Below are 19,575 nucleotides of genomic sequence, written 5' to 3'. Positions count from 1 at the left end.
TTAAATTACCTTATAACAATATTTCTAGAGCCAAAAAAAAATCCTTATTCTACACACAAAACACTAACTTCTCGTGCAAACGCTACATCACTCGCAGTTTCCTCGCGGTATAAAAGGTTGGCGCGCTCGGTACACCCATCAGAACTAGTCCAAGTGTCACCCAGTAAGCAAGTTGAGCCACACATGTGTCTGTGATTGTTGCACGTCAACACTTTTCATTTTAGTTTCTAATTATGTTATGCTATCGGTTGATAAGGTAAGTGGATTCAATTTAGAAAGTTTTTTTTAAATTTAAAAAGTTAAGCTAGGCTGTTTTTTGGATGGGTGGCAATGGGATTTGATTGTTGTGTTTTGTGAATTATATTTAAAAATTTATGTGTATTAAAAAATGCGGAGTTATTATGCGTCTGTCTAGGTATAAATGATAATTTTTAGATAAATTGTTCACATATGTTTTCACTTAGAAGAAAATGTTAGGCTTCTGAAATTTAGAATCAACAGTGTAGAAGGAAATAATCGAATATTTTTGTATGCATTGAAACAATTTAATTATGAACACTTACCTACCTTCAGTCAATTTCTGTTACATTATTATGTGATTTTAGAACTGATAAAATACTTAATGCTTGTTGATACTTCCAGTCAAAAATGTGTATCACAATTATTTATGTAACTGCTTAACAATTAATCTTTATAATAAAATTCGATTGATTAATTTTTTAACCGACTTCCAAATACGGAGAAGGTTCTTAATCGTATATTTTTTAAATATTATTTGGTGCAAAATAATATCTTGAACGAATAGGTACCTTTTGAATGAAAATGATAAATATCACCTAATCACTGTCCACTGTTGAATATAAGGCTTGTTTCTCAGAAGGTCATAGGTATATATTGTAAGCTAAGTCTTAGTAACTATATCAGCTGATCCAAATTCCTATCATGGCTCTGTTCACAGTCACATTATTTCAAAATATATTTCTCGATGGGCTTTCTTTAAAAATACCTCAAGTCCTCTTCATATAATGTACTTTCAATAATACTATTTAAATTACAAAATGTTAGAAAAACCTAGCTCTTGTCTAATCGCACAGATCGATTGATCATAAAGTTAAGCAATGCTTGTCCCGGATGAACTACGTATGAACCGTGCACCAGAAAGTCTGACAACCAGTCTTATCAAGGGGTTCCCCAGGTAACTGAGTAGTAGAGCTCAGATAGGTAATCACACCATGTAAAACACTGGTTATCAGCTACATACGGTTAAGCTAGTCCCTTGAGCCAAACCCCCACATAGTTAGGAAAAAGCTGGGCAAGTCTAAAATAATTAATCCATATTTGTTTTCTGCAACCGTGTAAGACTTGTGCATAAAAAACTTTCTTACACACGCTAATCAATCACAATTTACCGTAAAACTTCAATGTTTACAGTTTGCTAAGAACTTCAAACTTCTACTGTTTACACTTTCTCTAAGATACACAAACACACACATACTTGAAAAATCATTTTTGTTTGTAAAACAAATAAAGTATTTTCCAACTGAAGTTTGTTCAAATCACTTGAACTCGTCAAGGGATGTCATTCGACGTTTAAGTTCGTATATCATTCTGATAGAATCAGTTTGAAGGGAACTTATAGTTAACTTGTGACATGATATTATAATAGGAGTAATATTATAGATATCGGGATGACAACTGATATACTTAACTGTCCATAGTTATGCTGAATGAAACATAAATAAATTATATAACAACTTTATTAGAATTAAACTGTAAATAATTATCGTAAATAATACGTTTTTTTAAAGAGTGTCTCTGGAGTTGCTTGCCGGTACTATTCCATGAGACCCACTCTTTAGAATTTTTGGAACTACCTAACTTTGGAACCGTGCTACTTGACGTTTCGAAAGAGCTCTTATAAGCCTATTTGAAATAATAAAAAATACTTTGACTTTGATAAATGTAATTAAGTTAAGTTGTGACGTAAATGAAGGAATTGTGTAACATATTATATTATGTCGATACATATTGTCATGAAATTCAATAGAAATGACGCCGATCTTGTTAAACATTGTAGAGCTACATAATATTATGAATTTGTTCAATATAGTTGAATACAAACTGAATAGAACCTGAGAGGTTTTCGTAATTCGTCTACGTATTAATAAAAAAAAACACGAGTGTCTTAGAAATAAAAAAAAATACCGAAAGAAAACTACAAGTCTTATTCCTTCTACAAATATATAAGAAGCACGCGCACACATACTTAATTATTTTAAGTAAAATATTTCAATCAGTTCAAAAACAAAGCTTTTCATAAAACCGTCTTACATACGAAGTTCCAAGCAAATAACAGCCTTTAAGGGGAGGAATTTCTTAAAATTCATTCCTGTCTTATCTCCCTTACACATAAGACACACATTTTAAAATTTAACAAGCATTAACTTTTTACTGCGATATTTTGATGAGAATTTTATTTATATACCTACTGGGGAATATTGTATGCACATGTACCTATGTCGATAAAATAATTATTTCTAACTCGGATTGGTTAAAAAGATATGCTATCGTTAATACTCTCACCTGGCTAAAACTAAGTAAAGTCTTGCTAGTTCTCTAGAGAAAAGTCTCCGGTACCTACTTAAGAATTCGATATGAATTCACATAAAAAAATAGTTGAATTCAGTATAGATACAGATTGGACCACCCATCCATCGTGAGCATAGGCAAATCCCTCTACCTTGGGGGAGGCCTTTGTCCGTCCAGTAGTGGAAATTCTGATATGAACACCATGGAATTTGACCCTCACTCAGAAGGATAAACGACAGTGTCTATTCAGATATGTCAAGTATAACCGCAGGAAATCGCCAATAATTATGACACATATTAGGACGTATAAAAAATAAATTGTAAGAAACCCTACACGTCCATATTAGTTTAAACTTTGACCTTTTAGCACGGAAGTTATTTTCAATACTTTTACAAGTAACTGATAGGTGTAAAGAGAAAATTATATTTTCCCACAGTAACAATATAAAAAATAGTGTACCTCATTTCGATCCAATTTTCTTTTTTTTTGGTTTGTCTATGGTTTCCCTTTATCCACCCACGTTTAGTTTTGATAGTCTATTGACTATTAGTTCTATTATACTAGAGTCTAGTTAAGTACTTGTTTTTAAAACAAATGTAAGAAAGAACTATTTCATTCATTGTTTTATAAATAATTTATCAAGATCTTCAAGACTTATTGCTTAAAAAACTATGCGATGATAGTTTCAAGTAGGATGATATAGATTACTTATTTATTTTAAGTAGGTACATAATATATGTTATGAATACCTACAATACCGTACACTGTGTACTTATAAGATGTCATGATGCCGTCACAAAATTTTTGAAAACCAATATTAGAATATTGGTTTTCAAAAATTTCAAGGGAACTTTTTTTTTTCAAATACACAATACGCCGTAGCACCAAAGCACGGTATTCTTTTGAACGGCCAAAGCATTGTGTTGGTGTGACCAACAGCAAATATTTACGGAAATAAACCCCTCTTGTAGTGAACTCCTCTGCAAACTAAAAACAATAGAATTGAAAATACCACCAATGTCTGCGAAAGGTCATATCATAACGAAATATTTGCCGGATTGAAAGTTGATAAAACACGTATTGTTTTAACATTATCCTTGGTACTTAAGAACATTGATTTTCAACTGTGTAGATAGATACATACGTTGTAATATTCATAAAGATACATAGAACAAAGAAAAGTATTCCAGGTTTGAGTCCCATTTGGGCGCCAACAGCGAAGAAGGAAACATTAGCGTCAAGTAGAAACTAATAATGAATAAAATGGTCCACTGTCAAAAACTTTAATTAAACAGTATTTTTTACAAAAATTATAAATGCGAACAAAATTCCTTGATAAAGAAAAACATTTCCTTTGTATAATCATAAGTCCATAATTATGCACCTACCCGACTTTCAACCGAGTGTTAATGGCCTATGAAATCATAATGACGTGTTATGAACAAATGTTATGATGCATATTGCACACAGAATGCACAAACGCATAACTTTGCTATAAACCTCCGTTCAGAAATAACTGCAATATGCACAAACACTAACCTACACTTCAAATAGCTGTCATCAACAATCTGCGAATATTAGAAATTTATATAAAACTACTTTAACGGATTATATTAATATTACTAGCTTCCGACCGCGGTTTGACCCGCGACTCGATAAGACTGTTTCCGGTAGCCGGGATTGTGACAAAAACTATCCTATGTCCTTTGTCCCGGGTCAAAGCTATCTCCCCTCTATTTTTCAGCTGAAACGGTTCAGCCATTCTTCAGTTATAAAATGTGTAACTAACAAAACTTTCTTTTATATACAGAGTTAATTCCGACGTTTCGGATCCTTTACACCACCCATGGTCACGGTCAGACTACAGTCACCATAAAAATGACCGTGACCATGTAGTAAAAGTAGTTTTATATAAATACCAATACGATTAAACAAAGTTTTTGTTTGGTCGCGACGAACTACTGATCCGATTTGAAAAATATTACATTGTTGGATACCCCTTCTATCAAAAGAAGGCTATAGAACAACTTTTATCTTACTTCGCGAAGTTGTACCCACAGAACGCGGATGAAACTGCTGGTGGAAGCTATTTGAAGAATAGATTTATCATTTTTTTTACTTCTGTCAGCAGCAAATACTATAAACGATACAACAATAGTAATGTTATACAACTGAAAAGCTAAAAGACTGCAATTACAATAGACAGCTTTTTACGTAATCTTTAGACAAAACATTAACAAGTTAATCACCACGCTTGCTAAAGCGGATTGGCGATTTAAGACTTTAGACTCTAGGGGCGAAACACGTGTCGAGTATCCAAAGCCTGCTGCATATTTTCCCAAACAGTTTATTTAGACCCCATTCCTTATGATGTTTTCCTTCAAAACTCAGTCTTTATCGTCTAATAATATAGATACCTACTTAGAAAGCAGATATAACTCAGTGATATTAAAACATGCCTGATCTAGAATGAAACGCGGACTTTCGTACTTGCTTTAATACATGCAATAATCTAAAATAATTTATTGGAATTTACCACTAGGCTACCACTGTTCAGAGAAACTATTTGGTTTAAAATTTTAAAGATCCTTTTAACATGATTTAGTTCAATCGAAATGAGATTATCAGAAGTTCCATTTCCAATTAATTAGGGTTCTCTTTGATGTGACATATTAGGATTCGGTTCCAATTTCCTGAAATTTCAGCTGGCATGAGAAATATTTTGGTAGTTAAACCAAAACTTTACTACTAGGGTGGCGTTGCACTTATCAAAAACCTTTGTCTAATCTACATTTGATCAGTTAACAACTCTGTCAAGTGTATATCAGTATATCGTGGACAGTTACAATGATAATTTATTTAACTACGAATTACAATAACTCATACATTTATTGTTTTGCGATTGGATATTTAATTTTGACTTTAGCTTGATATAAATTCTGTCTTTAAGCCTCTTATCGACATAAAAGTTAGGAAAATCAAATTCGACGAAGATATTTAACGAGTGTAATAAATATCTCCTTGACCACATGTGTAACTAGTTGGTCTAGCTGTCGCAAGTGCGGCTGCTGAGCACGAGGTCTCGGGTTCGATTCCAGAGTCGGGCCGAAATCGCTTTGTGGGTTTTAGAATACTTTAACAAAGCAGCCCGGAGCCTGGAAGCTGGTGATTGATACACCCGTGCATCGGAGAGCACGTAAATGTCGGTCCTGCGTCTGATCTCTCTCCGGTCGTGTCGGATTACCGTCCCATCGGGCTATGAGAGTTAAGGAATAGTGAGTGCACCTGTGTAGAGGTCTGCGCAAATGCTCGTGCACTATAATATGTCCTGCGTAGTTGGCTAATCTCCTTACATGAGAACAATCGCCGTAGCCGATAATCGGCTAGGAGGACATCATCATCATCAATGCCTGGTAACTCATAAGCACTTTTTAAAATCTTTACATATAATTGAGTCCACCGCAACTCTGGGCTTATAGAAACTGAAGACTACCTACTACTATCTTTAAAGCACCTTCAACAAGGTACCAGTAATTCGGTAATTTAAATGATCTACAAGCTTTCAGGGGCCTTCGTGAAGTCTTATCCACTTGGTTATGTAATCGAAGTCAACTGGTGCTTGCGGATCGCACTGTTGACTTTTACAACTAGGTAACAGTTTGAACAATGTCGACATTTTAGAAAGGTTAATTTTGAAAGTGATAGGACATTTTTGATGATCCTACAAAATTAGAAAAATGTAGGTATATGAGTTTGATTGGTTGTGGTTACAGTAGAATAATAATATATTGACTAGAACACCTTCTGATTGATTTAATACTTATACAATAAGAAATTATTGTCACCAGATATCAGCAAATGACAGCAAAGTAAATAAATATAATTTAGTTTGACTACGACTTTGGTCGTAGCTTTTTAGTATTTAAAATCCTAGTTCATCAGGAACAATAAAATAATGTATTCCTAACAAAGTAAAGGACAAAATTATCTGCTTAAAATAACAACGTGGTAAGATGCTTAAAATAATTACTTCTCTAGTTTTTAAATTATTTCAGTTAACAAGTTGAGTTACTTATTTCTAATTTACAGTAGAACTACAAAAAGAAGAAAGTATGTTACATTGTGTGTGTCCAATTACTTAAATAGAATTTAGCTTGAAGATAATTTGGAGGAAAATTCCTTGCTTAAATAAAGAAAAGCTTGGCGCAGCTGCCTTATGGGTCCCTAGCTACCGAATTTATACTTACAGTGTTAACTATTGACGAACTTACAGTCTGCCCGTTATATATTTAGAAACAATATTATTAATCAATTTTGTTATCGATAAAAAAAAAACTCAGAGAGCAGTTATACCTAAAATTGAGATTAAAATACATTTAAAACCAACTAGACAACTAAGTAAATATTTATTCAAATCGATGTCAGATGATCAGTTGCTAATATTCGGAGCATGTATTATAAAGCTGAAAAGTTTGTTAGCGTAAATGCGAGGGAAAACGAAAACTATAGGGGCAATTGCAAACATTATTTCAGGGTTAGATAACCCATGTATGAAAAGAATGTAGCCCATGTTTCGAGGATGACTTTAGGCTATAATTTTACCCGGGTGCATAAAGCAGATGCCACGAGCCGTGGGTAAAACCGTGGGCGGAACCTAGTACACGATATAACCTGGACCTTTGTACGTTATTAGATACCCATGAAATTCGATAGAGGTACGAGGGAAGCCAAAAATTCCCGATAACCTATCTGATTTTAAAGTGATCCCATTGGTTATCGGTAAAGGTCAAAGGGCAAACCCATGGTTAAGGTTTTGTTTTTCTAACTATATGTTCGTACTGAAGTTTCACTAGCCCTCGAAATTACTATATCGCTCGGTCGTTCACTAACGTTTTTTAACCGACTTCCCAAAAAAAAATTCTCTATTCAGATGTTTCAATTTTGTTATTAGGTTTGTAAACCTGCAAAAATATTAATCTCCAATAAATAATTTTGTAAAATGATTACACAAAACGTGTACCTAGAATAAATGTTTTTATTTTATTTATTTTTCTCTCTGCTGAACGCTGAATCTTGTGAATGTTATCCTGTATCCATTATTTCAATGCTAACTATGTTTCTAAACAATTGTACTGGAGAACGATTCTGTTTTTTCTTCCCATTATAAGTATATAGTTACGGTAAATAGAAAACATTTAGATACTCGGTTTATTTTCCCGTAGTCCTACAGCGTGATCCGTGGTTAGATTTCTCACAAATAATAATATAATAGATGAATGTATTGATAGTTCTCAGTTGACTGGGAAACCTACAAGTCTCCTGTCCTTTCTATAAGATTTCCTGTGCGAAATAGATTGTTGACTGCTAAAAATATATCCTATATCATATGTACTAATTTTGGTAAACTGATGAATTTATTGGTGCGATTTAAAAAAAATGTTATATAGCCCATTCATTGAGGAAAGCTACACAATACCTACTGTTTACCCGAGTGCGGGCAATAGGTCCCTCGGTACGCTGTTTGAAATATGGGAACATTCTATTATGATACCTATTAAGTAAAAATATTATTGAAATCAGTTTTATGTCCTGAAAACCAAACACGTTATAAGGTGGACTTTGAGAATTCAAGTAACCTGTTATAAATTTTAAAATTGCGATGACTCGAGGATTTAAGGTGATAGTTAAATTAAAAATCAGTAGACACTGACTTCTTTTATAATAGACACAAACATAAACACAGATACACAATACAAATCTTTCCTCTTTATAACATTAGTGTAGACTAAAAACCTTGCCTTCCTAAAAATTCTTGCTCTAATATTCTGCAGTAACATTTGCAACCATTAGACTAATATTTAGGGAAGTGCAGTATAGTGTAGTAGCCGTTTTCACTAGTATTTTTTTTTAATTTATCTAATGTCACAGCAAGAATGTTGCCAGCTATGGACGAAAAAAAATATTCAGTTCCTATTCAGAAACTTATTGAAGGTCACATAATTTTAAACTTATGAACAGAGCTATTACTATTTTCGTAATAACTTGAAATATTGGTAACCTCAGAACTAGGTACTGCTGTTGATATAGGACGACCGCACCTTAATGTTATCTTATAATCTAATTTGGTTGTTCCTGAATTCCTCAGTCCAGCTGTGGGCCAACTTATTGAATTTAGTGTGGAATAGATAATGTTTATGTTATAATCATCGGCAAGGATATTGAGCCCTGACCTTTGCCTGCGCAGAAGCGATTTATTGGTTTATTGCCATAAGTGTACAGCGCGCAAAGCGATACCGAGAGCTCATTATCCGTGCCGATAACTATGCATACGCCGTTTTCAAACTAGCGCATTTCCGCGGGCAAGGCAACCCACGTACTGAACGAGTGATATGCGTATATGCTACCGGTTCAAACAATATCATCTGGAACTTCGCGACAGGTTTTTCCGGGTGGATTATATCGTGTGTAGATAAACCGAGCGTATATGCGCGACAATATCTGATAATGTGTAAACGCTCTTAGTCTTCGGTGTCATACATTTTGAGTTAATTCAGTCACTAAAGGCATTAAAAATGCAAACATACCTTATAAGTTTTGCCACCATGTAAACTTTGATTCTAAAATGCTTTAACATTTTTACAGCTTCTTGGATAGTTAGCACAGTTTTAGTTATTGAGGCCTAAGTATCAACCTATTTGTACAATTATCAAAAAAAAGTATGACGCTAAGCATTTAACTTAGTCTACAAAAAAGCGGCACATGTGTATGTATCTAAGTTCTCATACATATTTGATTACAAAACAAAAGTCAAGTCTCCTTAATGGGTTTGAAACTAAAATTTACGAGGCCTAAGAAAGCTGGATATAAAGTAGGTAGGCATATAGGGATGTCAAAAGATTTGAATCAGTTTTAATATTATTTAGCCACAAACACCACTAAAAGCATGAGAAAGTACATCTATTCATCTCGTTTTGATATTTATCTTAGACTAAAATCGAAATAATCAAATATAAAATATTTTTTATGAATCCTCCAATACAGGTATAAACAGTTGTGGATCATAATATGACTTTCCATGGCTGACCAATGACTAACCAAAAAAGCTACATTATATTATTAACCATCCTCCTAACAACAAGAATTAATTTAGAAATAATCATTCAAATAGATTCAGCGGTTTCGGCGCCGGCGTTTATTTAATGACCAATAAACATACATCGTAATCTCAACACCGCCCATACATGTATTAAGGTAGGTCAAGGAACTTGAGGTTTCGCGAAGCATACATACATATATTTACTTCGCATGTGCTACGAAAAAGTTGCAACACTTCTTTGACGAACAATGCCTACCTGCTTAGTTTCGCAAATATACGTTAATTAACATACATTTTTTTACATTTTACAACTGCTTACTTAAAATCGGTCTTTTGGTCGTATTTTAATCGCGATCACTCGCGAGACAATAAATGATATTACCTGGCAAAATTAATGAAGGTGAATATTCATATCAAGTGATGTAACATGCTACTCTTTATTTCAGCCGAGTTATCATTCATCAGTTTCATCAAGTATCGAGAGATTCGGAATCGGCACTGATCAATCTGATCAATCAGTCAATAATGACGAAAAACTATTATATTATATATTTACTGACTACGTTCGTCATGCTACGTAGGCGTAGCGTTGCGCGTAGTTTAGGGCTACGCAGCTACGGCGTAGGCTATATTTAGTGAACAGTGGGTGCAAAATAATGTTACATACTTGTAATAAGTTGCGCAGGTTATGGTCGAAAGAACTAGATATATTGAAACAAAAAAGGTTTGTGTTCCAAATATTTGCTCTTTTAAATGTTAAGGTACCGCTATTGCTGTGAATCGGCAAATAACTAAGACAGTCGGCGTAAGAAACGCTATAAATTGCTCAAAGTGAAACTAACTGTGCTTAAACTAGCAAACTGTGGTCACTCCATTTCAAACATATGGCGGGGAAAATAAACCAATACGCCGCAACTTCAGTCGGTTCCTAACAGTATGCCTACTATTGATATTCGAAGAAAGCTCTGCGAATGGTAACATCTATATTATAAAGCTGAAGTTTGTCTGTTGGTCCGATTTGGAAAAAATATCTAGTTCTAGTATCTATCAGTGTTAGATAGCACATGTCGAGGAACTTTTTATCTCGCTTAGTGGAGAAGTTCCCTCGCTTGCTAGTTATATATATATGAAACGATTACTAAATAGATATAACCCTACATAATAAACTGAAACCCACCATAGGATCAAGAAACACCCTCGCCAAGGAAAGATAATACAAGAACCATTAATTACACACATAAATAAACATACAAAACAAAATATTCCGATGACAACAACAAAACGATTAGATAATCATCGGGACAGATATATCGAGTAATACCGGGAAATAAATAACAGTTTATTATTATTTATTTATGAAGCATCAAGAGATTATCCGTGGGTGTAAGATCTAATACTACTTATCATATTTGTATTTGTAGAGATAGGGAAAAATGTGTGAATAAATAATTTGAGTTGGTCAAGTTATGGCTGAGGTTAGGAGGTAGATGGGTGACCATACATTTTATACTGGTAGATATTCTTAATATTGTGTCTACGAGTTGTGAATATAATAAATATGAAATAAACCCAGTCAAACAGTCTATGCTATGATATGGAGCGGCCGTCTATCTGACCTCAACAATAGAATAAAATGAGCAATTCTTTGACGTACAGGTATGGGCCATAAAACTCAAAGTTTGAAGACCCTAGTAGTCTTTGATCTGTAGAAGAGGTTTGAGATCACAGTTGCATGATTAATGAGCAAAATCTGCAACCAGTGTTAGTTGAAGACATCAGCGTCCAGCTTATCATTTCTACCTATCCCATCAAGACAGGTAGGCATCTTAGGTATTATAAAAAGCGAAGATTTTCCAACAACCTTTCTAAAAATCAGGCAGTCTTTGGAGATTTGCTTGCTTCCTGAGCAAAAATCTCAATGAATAATTAAAAGCAATAATGGAATAACATCATAATAAATTCTATTTGCTGTCTATTTTTTAATTAAATCTTGTTTTTTTTTGCTAATGATTCTTGCTTTTATTAGAATTAATTAAGACATCGGTAGGTACTTCGAAGCATTATGGTTGAGTTTCGGCCAACGCTCGTCTTAGTAATGTTCCCCAGAGATTTTTAAATATTTAAAACAGGGATATTAATTGATGTCAGTCTTCAAACTAGAAACCATTACAGGTATTACAATATAGCTTGATGTTTTTAAGAAATCACGCATTTCCATTACATAAGAGAAGAATATGATTGTAATTTAATTAGTGTTCCAATTAATAAGTGGTTCACTTGAATGGAGTATGTACAGATAGGATATGAAAAATGGCAGTCCTTACCAAGTTCAAAAGATATCTAGATCACAGAATATTTGCCCACTACGAGTAGACAGTGAACGAAATAAGTATTCATGATATAAATAATGTATCTTATTTTAATGAGGATAGCTATCAAAGGCTGTAAGAATTGTTAATTGAGTCGAAAAATTATGTGACCACATCAGGTAAAATTACCTAACGTGTAGGTAATAAGTATAAAGAACGTTGATCTAACCTTATATAATTACTAATGCTTTATTAATGAGTAAATAAAATTATGTAGCAGGTTTGACCTATGCCCTTTCTTTTTACAAAATGAATGACACAGTGTAGGTGGAAAGGAGAGTCGGACTTTACATATCTATAACCTGACCATTCTTTCAGAAGTCTATACCTAAGTCTATTTTTTCAAATCGGTTCAGGAGCCTTCAAGTTACAAAAAACCAACAAAAATGTTTCCTCTTTATTGTACTAGTATGGATGTAGATGGTAATGGTTACCTACTTTTGGTTTAATCCACTAAATCCTTCAATGTCATTTCGCTTTCAAAAACAGAAAGTTAAGAACAGCAACAAAGAGGTGACTTATAAAATTATTTAGAAGACCTTGGAGGAGAAGCAACGTAGGGTCGGTAATCTGGTCGTCTTAAATCTTTGAATAGGTACCGGTAATGCAGATCCATCCGGCAATGGAAATCAGTTATTGTCTTTATTATGATTATGGATTAAAAGTTTCATAATTAGAGCACGCATTGGAGCCGATATCCCTACTTTGTGAAGCAACTGACACACTTAATAAAAGCACAATACAGGCTCTCGTATTTAAGGGATCACTTCACACAAAATTATAAAAAGGTCTCCGTCATCCTACAGAGACCTTTATCTTTTTCAAGTTAACCGATAGTTTAGAATCTCAACATAGGATATCAATATAGGTTCATTAAAATCGGTTTAGCAGTTTCCCCAAGCTATGATCTTTAATACCGACAGAGTTCCTTTTGGATTTGTTTGTAGAATGACATCAAATTAAGTCCTATTCAAGCCATTTCCATTAAAGATATTTGCAGTAGTCTTATTTGTTCAGATGAAAGCTATGCTAACAATTCTCATGTTCAAATAACTTAACTTTCATACTAAAGATGAGTGTTTTCATGTTTAAGTTAAGCAGGTCGCCTTTTGTGCAGTTCAGAAACTTTGCGATTCAACTGTTTCCATTATTTTCTTATGGAGCATACGCTGCATTATGCTATAAGAAGTATGAATAGGTATTGAGTGTTATGAAAGACATTCTTTTAAAATATTTGCTGAAATGTTCGAACTACAAAAATAATTTGAATAACACTTAATGAGACGCAGCAACTGAGCATTAACTCCAATTGATATGACTTCCCTTATCTACCTATGATAAACTTTCGTAAGCGAGTGTAATATGAATAATAACAAGACTTTGTATATGTTCCAGAAGCATGTCTCACCACTGGCTCCTGATCGCGATCTCGTGGCTCGGCAGCGTGCGGCCCCAGTACATCAACAGCGGGGGCAACAGCAACGACTTCGTGCTCGACTCTCTCGACACTAACCTGCAGTTCCCTCTCCCCTACTACTTCCACATCCCCACCACCAGGAACGACTATGAAACAGCACAGAACGAACCCGCCTCACTCGAAGAAGCCCAAACCGACATCCAGAGGAAACGACGGACGGCTGAAGAGAAAGAGGAAACAAGAGAAAAACGCTGGCTCCCGAACATCATTGACTCAGACCAAGCCATGTACTTACAAAATGACGAACTAGTTGGAAGCCCATTCACTAATACGATCGAAGGAGTAGTCGACGACAATGCTACGAATATTCTTCTCCCTAAGGATAAGAAATACTTCAGTCCGTGGGGTGGAAAGAGAGATAAAGCCAGCATCGAACACATGTGGTCGTGGAAACGAGCCAGCAATATCCGCGAGCCGAGCATGCCTAAGCGAGTGCGCTTCAGCCCGTGGGGCGGCAAGCGCAGCGGCCAGATGATCTACAAACCTGGTTCAAAAAGTTCCAAAATCATTTTCTCGACTACAATACCAGAACTAACGCGAATCGTCTCTAACTACTCCCCGAATGGAAACGAAGCTTTCAACTTTGCTGGCTTCCAATTTATCCCGACGCTGGACAAGAGGCACCCGATCAAGATCCTGGCTTTGAGCACAAAGACTAATGAAAGAACACTGCGAGAGGCGCTACCGTTCAAGAGCTTTCTAGAATCTTTGCCAAAGATCTTCAAGCCTGGGCATCCGTACCTGGATGTTAACTTGAAGAAAGATGGAAAGAGGAAGGTGAAATTCAGTGCCTGGGGTGGCAAGCGGTCGCCGCCCATCATTGGGCCCATTTGGACTCCTGCGCCGCAAAACCTCAAAGAATCAACATTAGACACAATACTTCTCATTAGAAATAGTCAAGACAAAGATGAACCGACGTTAAAGGCATTGTAATTTGGATCTGATCTACTCCCGAACTTTGTATTAGTTATGGTCTAATATAGTGATAAGTTCCTTCATAGTTATGTTAGTGCCATATTTGTAACTGACGTTAGAAAATGTAAAAAAAAGCTCTCGAGTTCGGGGGTCCCGCGTCCTTGACGACTGGCTGGGCTCGTCAACGGCGCAGTACTGATGTATTTAATATTAAGACTTTGTTATTCTTATTTACTGTGCATCTTGTTAGTAAATATAAATATAAAATAATAAGTTAAATGTTGAACTCATTTCCCCCCAACTCTATGGTGAACAAATAATAAAATATTATGTGAATCAGAAAACAAATTTATTTTTATCCTTTTAGTTTAAGATGCATAAACGGTGGAGATTATAGTAGTTTCTTTACATTTGAAGCAATAAACATTGTCTTTTACAATTTCATTGGATAATTACTGAACTAATGGTAGTGCAATATGAATAATATTAATTGCAATTATCTTATCAGAATCTGAATCACAAATTAAATTAACATGATATCACTGATATACAATTAAAGGTCTGATAAACTTCTGAGTTTAAATTTTAAATTTCACTAATCAGTATAATACAGATTATGCAGTACATATAAGATAGAATCAATTTATTGCAAACATTCAATAATACTTCAGGAATTTGAGCAAAAACATATAAATATATTATCCAACGTAAGATTTTACAAATTCTATTGTTAAGTTTATGACAATCTCAGTGTTTTCAGTATTTCTGTAACAAATTGAATCAGCTAGCTTTCTAATATCCATCAAATTTTACTGTTAACAGTTTAGGCAACTGAGGAGTATAAGATATTTAATAAAGAACACAATTAACACTTAAATCTAAGCAGTCCTCAAGATGATGTGGACTCCAGAGTCCGTCTCCACGGGCCGGCTGAGCTGCCCGACCTTCAGCTTGAAGGCTTCTTCCTCAAACGGAGCCTGCATCTGACCTCGTCCAAACATGCCCAAGTCTCCGCCACGCTTGGCCGATGAACAGTCTGAGTATTTAGAAGCCAGGTCCGCGAAAGTTGCATCATTAGCCACGATCTGCTTACGGTACCCCTTCAGTAGTTCCATGGCTTCATCCTTAGTACGGGTGATGTTTTCCTCCCTCCATGACGATGGACGCCTGCTCTCAGCGTGCTTGACAAGGAGATGGCTGCAGCGGATCTCGCCAGGGTCAGCTGGTGCCTCCGGCCTCTCCCACTGGGATTTTTTAGTGTACATATTGAGAAAATACGTCATTCCTGTCGACCGGCTGGTCCTCATCTCCCATCCTTCGGGCAAAGGCGCTTCGTTCTCCTGACTTGACATTCTGCAACCATTTTCGCAAGTTTTTGGTCGATATACACAGTAATTACAAGACAATGTTCATTGTAAAAAGTGATTATTCAAATTAGTTATCATAGTAGAAAGTTACAAAAGTAGGACGTTAAAACTAAATGATGTCGCTTACAAAGTGTTTTCAAACTATTAAAACAATAAATCTGCTGTCTGTTCACCATAAAATTAGGAAAAAATTATGCCAACTGATACAAAATTCTTGTAACATAACCTATTAAATGCTGTTTTTTAACAGTCTATTGGAAGTAAAATACTTGATCAAACTTACCTGAAATATTCACCACACGTTTATTGAAGAACAAGCAATGAGAAAACCGACGGTTTATAGTGAAAGTGAGTATAAAACAATAACAATTAACAGTTTTCAAGTTTACGACGGCGCTTTCTATCGTTTGACACTTTTGACAGGACGCCGATTTGGATTTGACAGCGCCATAGTAAAACGTCAGTTGCGTTTTGTATATAGAGGAGGGAAAGTCCGATCAATATTTAGGATTAGTATTCGTCAATATTTAGTAGCTCCCGTGATTAATCGCAGATAGGTAGTTCCAAGTAGAGTTTGCGTAAAAATCAAATAAGTATTCCTTTATAAACTGAGATATAAGGAAGTCTTATATTTTATGCTAGAGAGGTAGCTGCACCACAAAAAAAAACAATAAAAGACGATGACAAAAACATTTTTTATATTTCGAGGCAGTTCAGGCTCATTAATATAAATTACTCAGATCTTCTTCTTCTTTCTCCTGCCCTGTTCCCAAATATTACTTGGGGTCGGCGCAATATGTCATTTTCTTCCATTTTCCCCTGTCACTCGTCATACTGACACTCACTCCCTTCCTATTCATATCATCTTTCAGGCAATCCATCCATCTTTTCTTAGGTCTTCCTCTTCCTCTCCATCCATCTACATTCATACTTAGCACACACTTTGTTGCATGCGTATCATCCCTCCTCATTACATGTCCATACCACGACAATCTTCTACTTCTCATCTTTTCTGTAACTGGCGCTACTTTCAGACTTCCTCTAATGTAATCATTCCTCACTTTATCCATTCTTGTAACACCACACATCCATCTCAGCATTCTCATTTCTGTTACATGCACTCTCTTCTCGTCCCTCTTTTTCAATGCCCAACACTCCGATCCATATTATAAATTATAAATTATAAATTATAAATATATTATATATATTAAAAATATCATTATAAATTACTCAGATATTCTGGTTTAATACCAGTTATAAAATACTACACTTTTCACATCTCTTTAACCATCACAGTCCCAGATTTTCTTTTCGGCTTGGAACCAAGGTTTTTGAGTTTTACTTTAATCTACTAATAACCAATAGATGGCGCATATTGCACGTATCCTGTTCATGGAAATGAACAAAATAATTGTTTGAATATAAATAAAATGTAATGTAATCTAGGATAATTTTGTTTTACATGATAATGTTATTTATGTCGTTAAAATTTTTAATTTAACTTATTAGTTCAATGTACTAATGTAGTGCTTTTGAGTAATATAGTGACATCTTACGTTGGCACGATAAACTCAAAAGCAGCAGTGGTACGTGAAAGTTTTCCTTTCAAGGTGAGGAAAACTCGCTAACCAAACACATTGATCCGTTTGTTTTACATTGTTAGAACATTAATAAATTATAGATGGCACACCATTGTACTATCGTGAACAAAGGTGAAGCAGAAACATTATTCAAATAACGTTCAATAGAAGTAGAAGTACTTGGTTAAATAGTACCCAACTATGACTTTTATTCAATAGCGATACCTATTGGTTTTGTACTAACTTGAAAGGCATCAAATATAAAATCCTCAAATCAATTTGCCTTTACCTTTTGTCGTAGGTCAGGTTCAGACATGGGTGATATGTTGTAGAATGTAATTGTCTAAAAAAAGTGCCAATTTAATTAGCCTACATAATTTCAAGAAACTTTTTTTTAGGTACCTACTTGAACTCGTATCAGCCATAATTCAAGAACAGAGACATGGTGAATATTTTATTTTCAACTGATCCTTCAAAAAATTTCTTCGTTTTTATTTTTCCACCATTTACTAAGCCAGTGCCAATGCTTTTTCTTTGCAATTTAGCTTTTTTTTACCTATATTCCTGCATACATTACATATTGCCTGCCTACATATTTATTTATTAACAGTTACGAACCATGTCCATATAGCCTGGCCTGATTATGGCGATTTTATAATTCATTTAAGAACATGTTGTTAACTTACCCATAGTCTGCAAATAAAGAATTTGAATTTGAATATACCTATACCGAGGTCTGTTTCCGTAACATCTATCAATAATTTGTCGATAAGTAGTTGCCTACGTACTCCACGGCAGTTACTTTACGACATAAAAATACTATCCATTCAAAACAGCCACTAAGTAGTAAGAAATGACCTCGACATTTGCATGGAAAAACATTCCCAATGATTCCGTCGAATTCAATTTACGGAGCTATTATTTTTTATGATTCATAAAAACATCCTGTAGGGCAATATGGCAATATTCATTGGGGCATTACAGCCTTTTGTATGAAATGTTGCATACAACGACGGTTGGCCGGTCAATCAGGTTAGCTGCCAACATTAATTGGACATTCATTAGCTGAATACAGTGTTTGTTTCATTTGATCGTCTGTCTGGCTGAATGCTACATTACCTGTGCCGTGTATGCAATTTTCTGAAAGCAATAATAATTGTCTCTGGCAATCAATTAATTAATTTGATTGGCTTCAAGTGTAAAGTTGTTGCATATTGCAAAAAAAGTTGTTAAGGTTGATTTTACGTTTTGAGGAAAATAATCAAGTAATATTTTTTGCAAAATAATGAATAATTTTCGAAAGTAGAATCTAGACAATTAAAAGTTAGGTCTTTTATAATATTATCTACCATAAAAAACTTCAATTTTAGGTAAAAAAAATCATTTCAGAAAAGATAAGCTACAACTAATTTAATACCCACAATAGACAATAAGTAAGTAATTATTCACAATAGAAATAGTTATTTATAATATGTAGCTGTAATATGAAGTTATAATTTACTAACTCGAAAGTTTTATTTTCTAAATATTACCTATCACGTGTGAGATAATATTCATTGTCACGACAATATTATTACATACCTACTTATTATCGGAAAATATGTAGGTTATTTCAATACAAATAACTGTTAGTGCAAACCATTCTTGTGAACAGTGTAGACAATCTAAAGCATACCACAATATTACGTTGTATTTTAGAGTAACACCACACATACATTGACAACAGACGACTATCATATTATCATCATCATCTCAGCCATAGGACGTCCACTGCTGAACATAGGCCTCCCCTTAGATCTCCACAGATACCTGTTGGAGGCGACCTGCATCCAGCATCTTCCGGCGACTTTTATATAGTGACTATATAATAACAGCAACAGTAGCGGCTTCAGAAGGAACATGATAGGTTCTAGTTAGTACGTGACTGACACTCCCTGACGCTGGAGGATTCATCTGATGATATCCCATAAAAAAAAGAAAAAAATATATGAAAGGAGGCCTGTGTCCAGCATTGATACCATAAAAAGGCTGGTGATAATAAAATTAATGGTATTCTATCTATCTGCAAATATTGTGTAACAGTAGTTATTGCATCTACAAATCTGGATAGCAAATCATGTTCTCTTTGTAGTTAACAGTATAATCTACAGAACACTGTTAAACCGTCTTTGTAATCGAGAG

General features: G+C 34.6%; 2 protein-coding genes across 3 annotated transcripts in view; one reads left to right on the top strand and one right to left on the bottom strand.

Moving 5' to 3' along the window:
* Positions 1–16,272, bottom strand: part of LOC110374024 (putative peptidyl-prolyl cis-trans isomerase dodo) — a 31,730-nt gene extending 15,458 nt beyond the window's left edge. Inside the window, exons 1-2 of one of the 2 annotated variants that reach the window (XM_021331555.3) lie at positions 16,098–16,258; positions 14,775–15,800 (exon numbers count right to left, since the gene is read on the bottom strand). In XM_021331555.3, coding sequence (XP_021187230.1) covers positions 15,326–15,799 — 474 coding nt within the window. In that variant the 5' untranslated portion in view covers position 15,800; positions 16,098–16,258 and the 3' untranslated portion in view covers positions 14,775–15,325. Of the gene's footprint in view, positions 1–14,774; positions 15,801–16,097 lie in introns of those variants that run through there. The other variant, XM_064040833.1, reaches the window with a different exon arrangement.
* LOC110374030 (uncharacterized) lies at positions 118–14,690 on the top strand. Its single transcript, XM_021331552.3, has 2 exons — positions 118–256; positions 13,451–14,690. Exons 1-2 carry the CDS (start codon positions 234–236, stop codon positions 14,463–14,465), a joined length of 1,038 nt encoding a protein of 345 aa, XP_021187227.1. The 5' UTR covers positions 118–233; the 3' UTR covers positions 14,466–14,690.
* Positions 16,273–19,575: the final 3,303 nt, after the last annotated feature.

The sequence above is a fragment of the Helicoverpa armigera genome, chromosome 23 (genome assembly GCF_030705265.1).
Source record: "Helicoverpa armigera isolate CAAS_96S chromosome 23, ASM3070526v1, whole genome shotgun sequence".
NCBI classification, from domain to species: domain Eukaryota; kingdom Metazoa; phylum Arthropoda; class Insecta; order Lepidoptera; family Noctuidae; genus Helicoverpa; species Helicoverpa armigera.
Note: the sequence above shows the minus strand (reverse complement) of the source record. Positions and strands in the feature narration are given on the sequence as shown.

Excerpts from the sequence above, each read along its gene's own strand:
- LOC110374030 (XM_021331552.3), top strand. The coding sequence starts at position 234 with ATGTTATGCTATCGGTTGATAAG. Across the intron at positions 257-13,450 it reads TTATGCTATCGGTTGATAAG|AAGCATGTCTCACCACTGGC; the intron begins GTAAGTGGATTC and ends TATATGTTCCAG.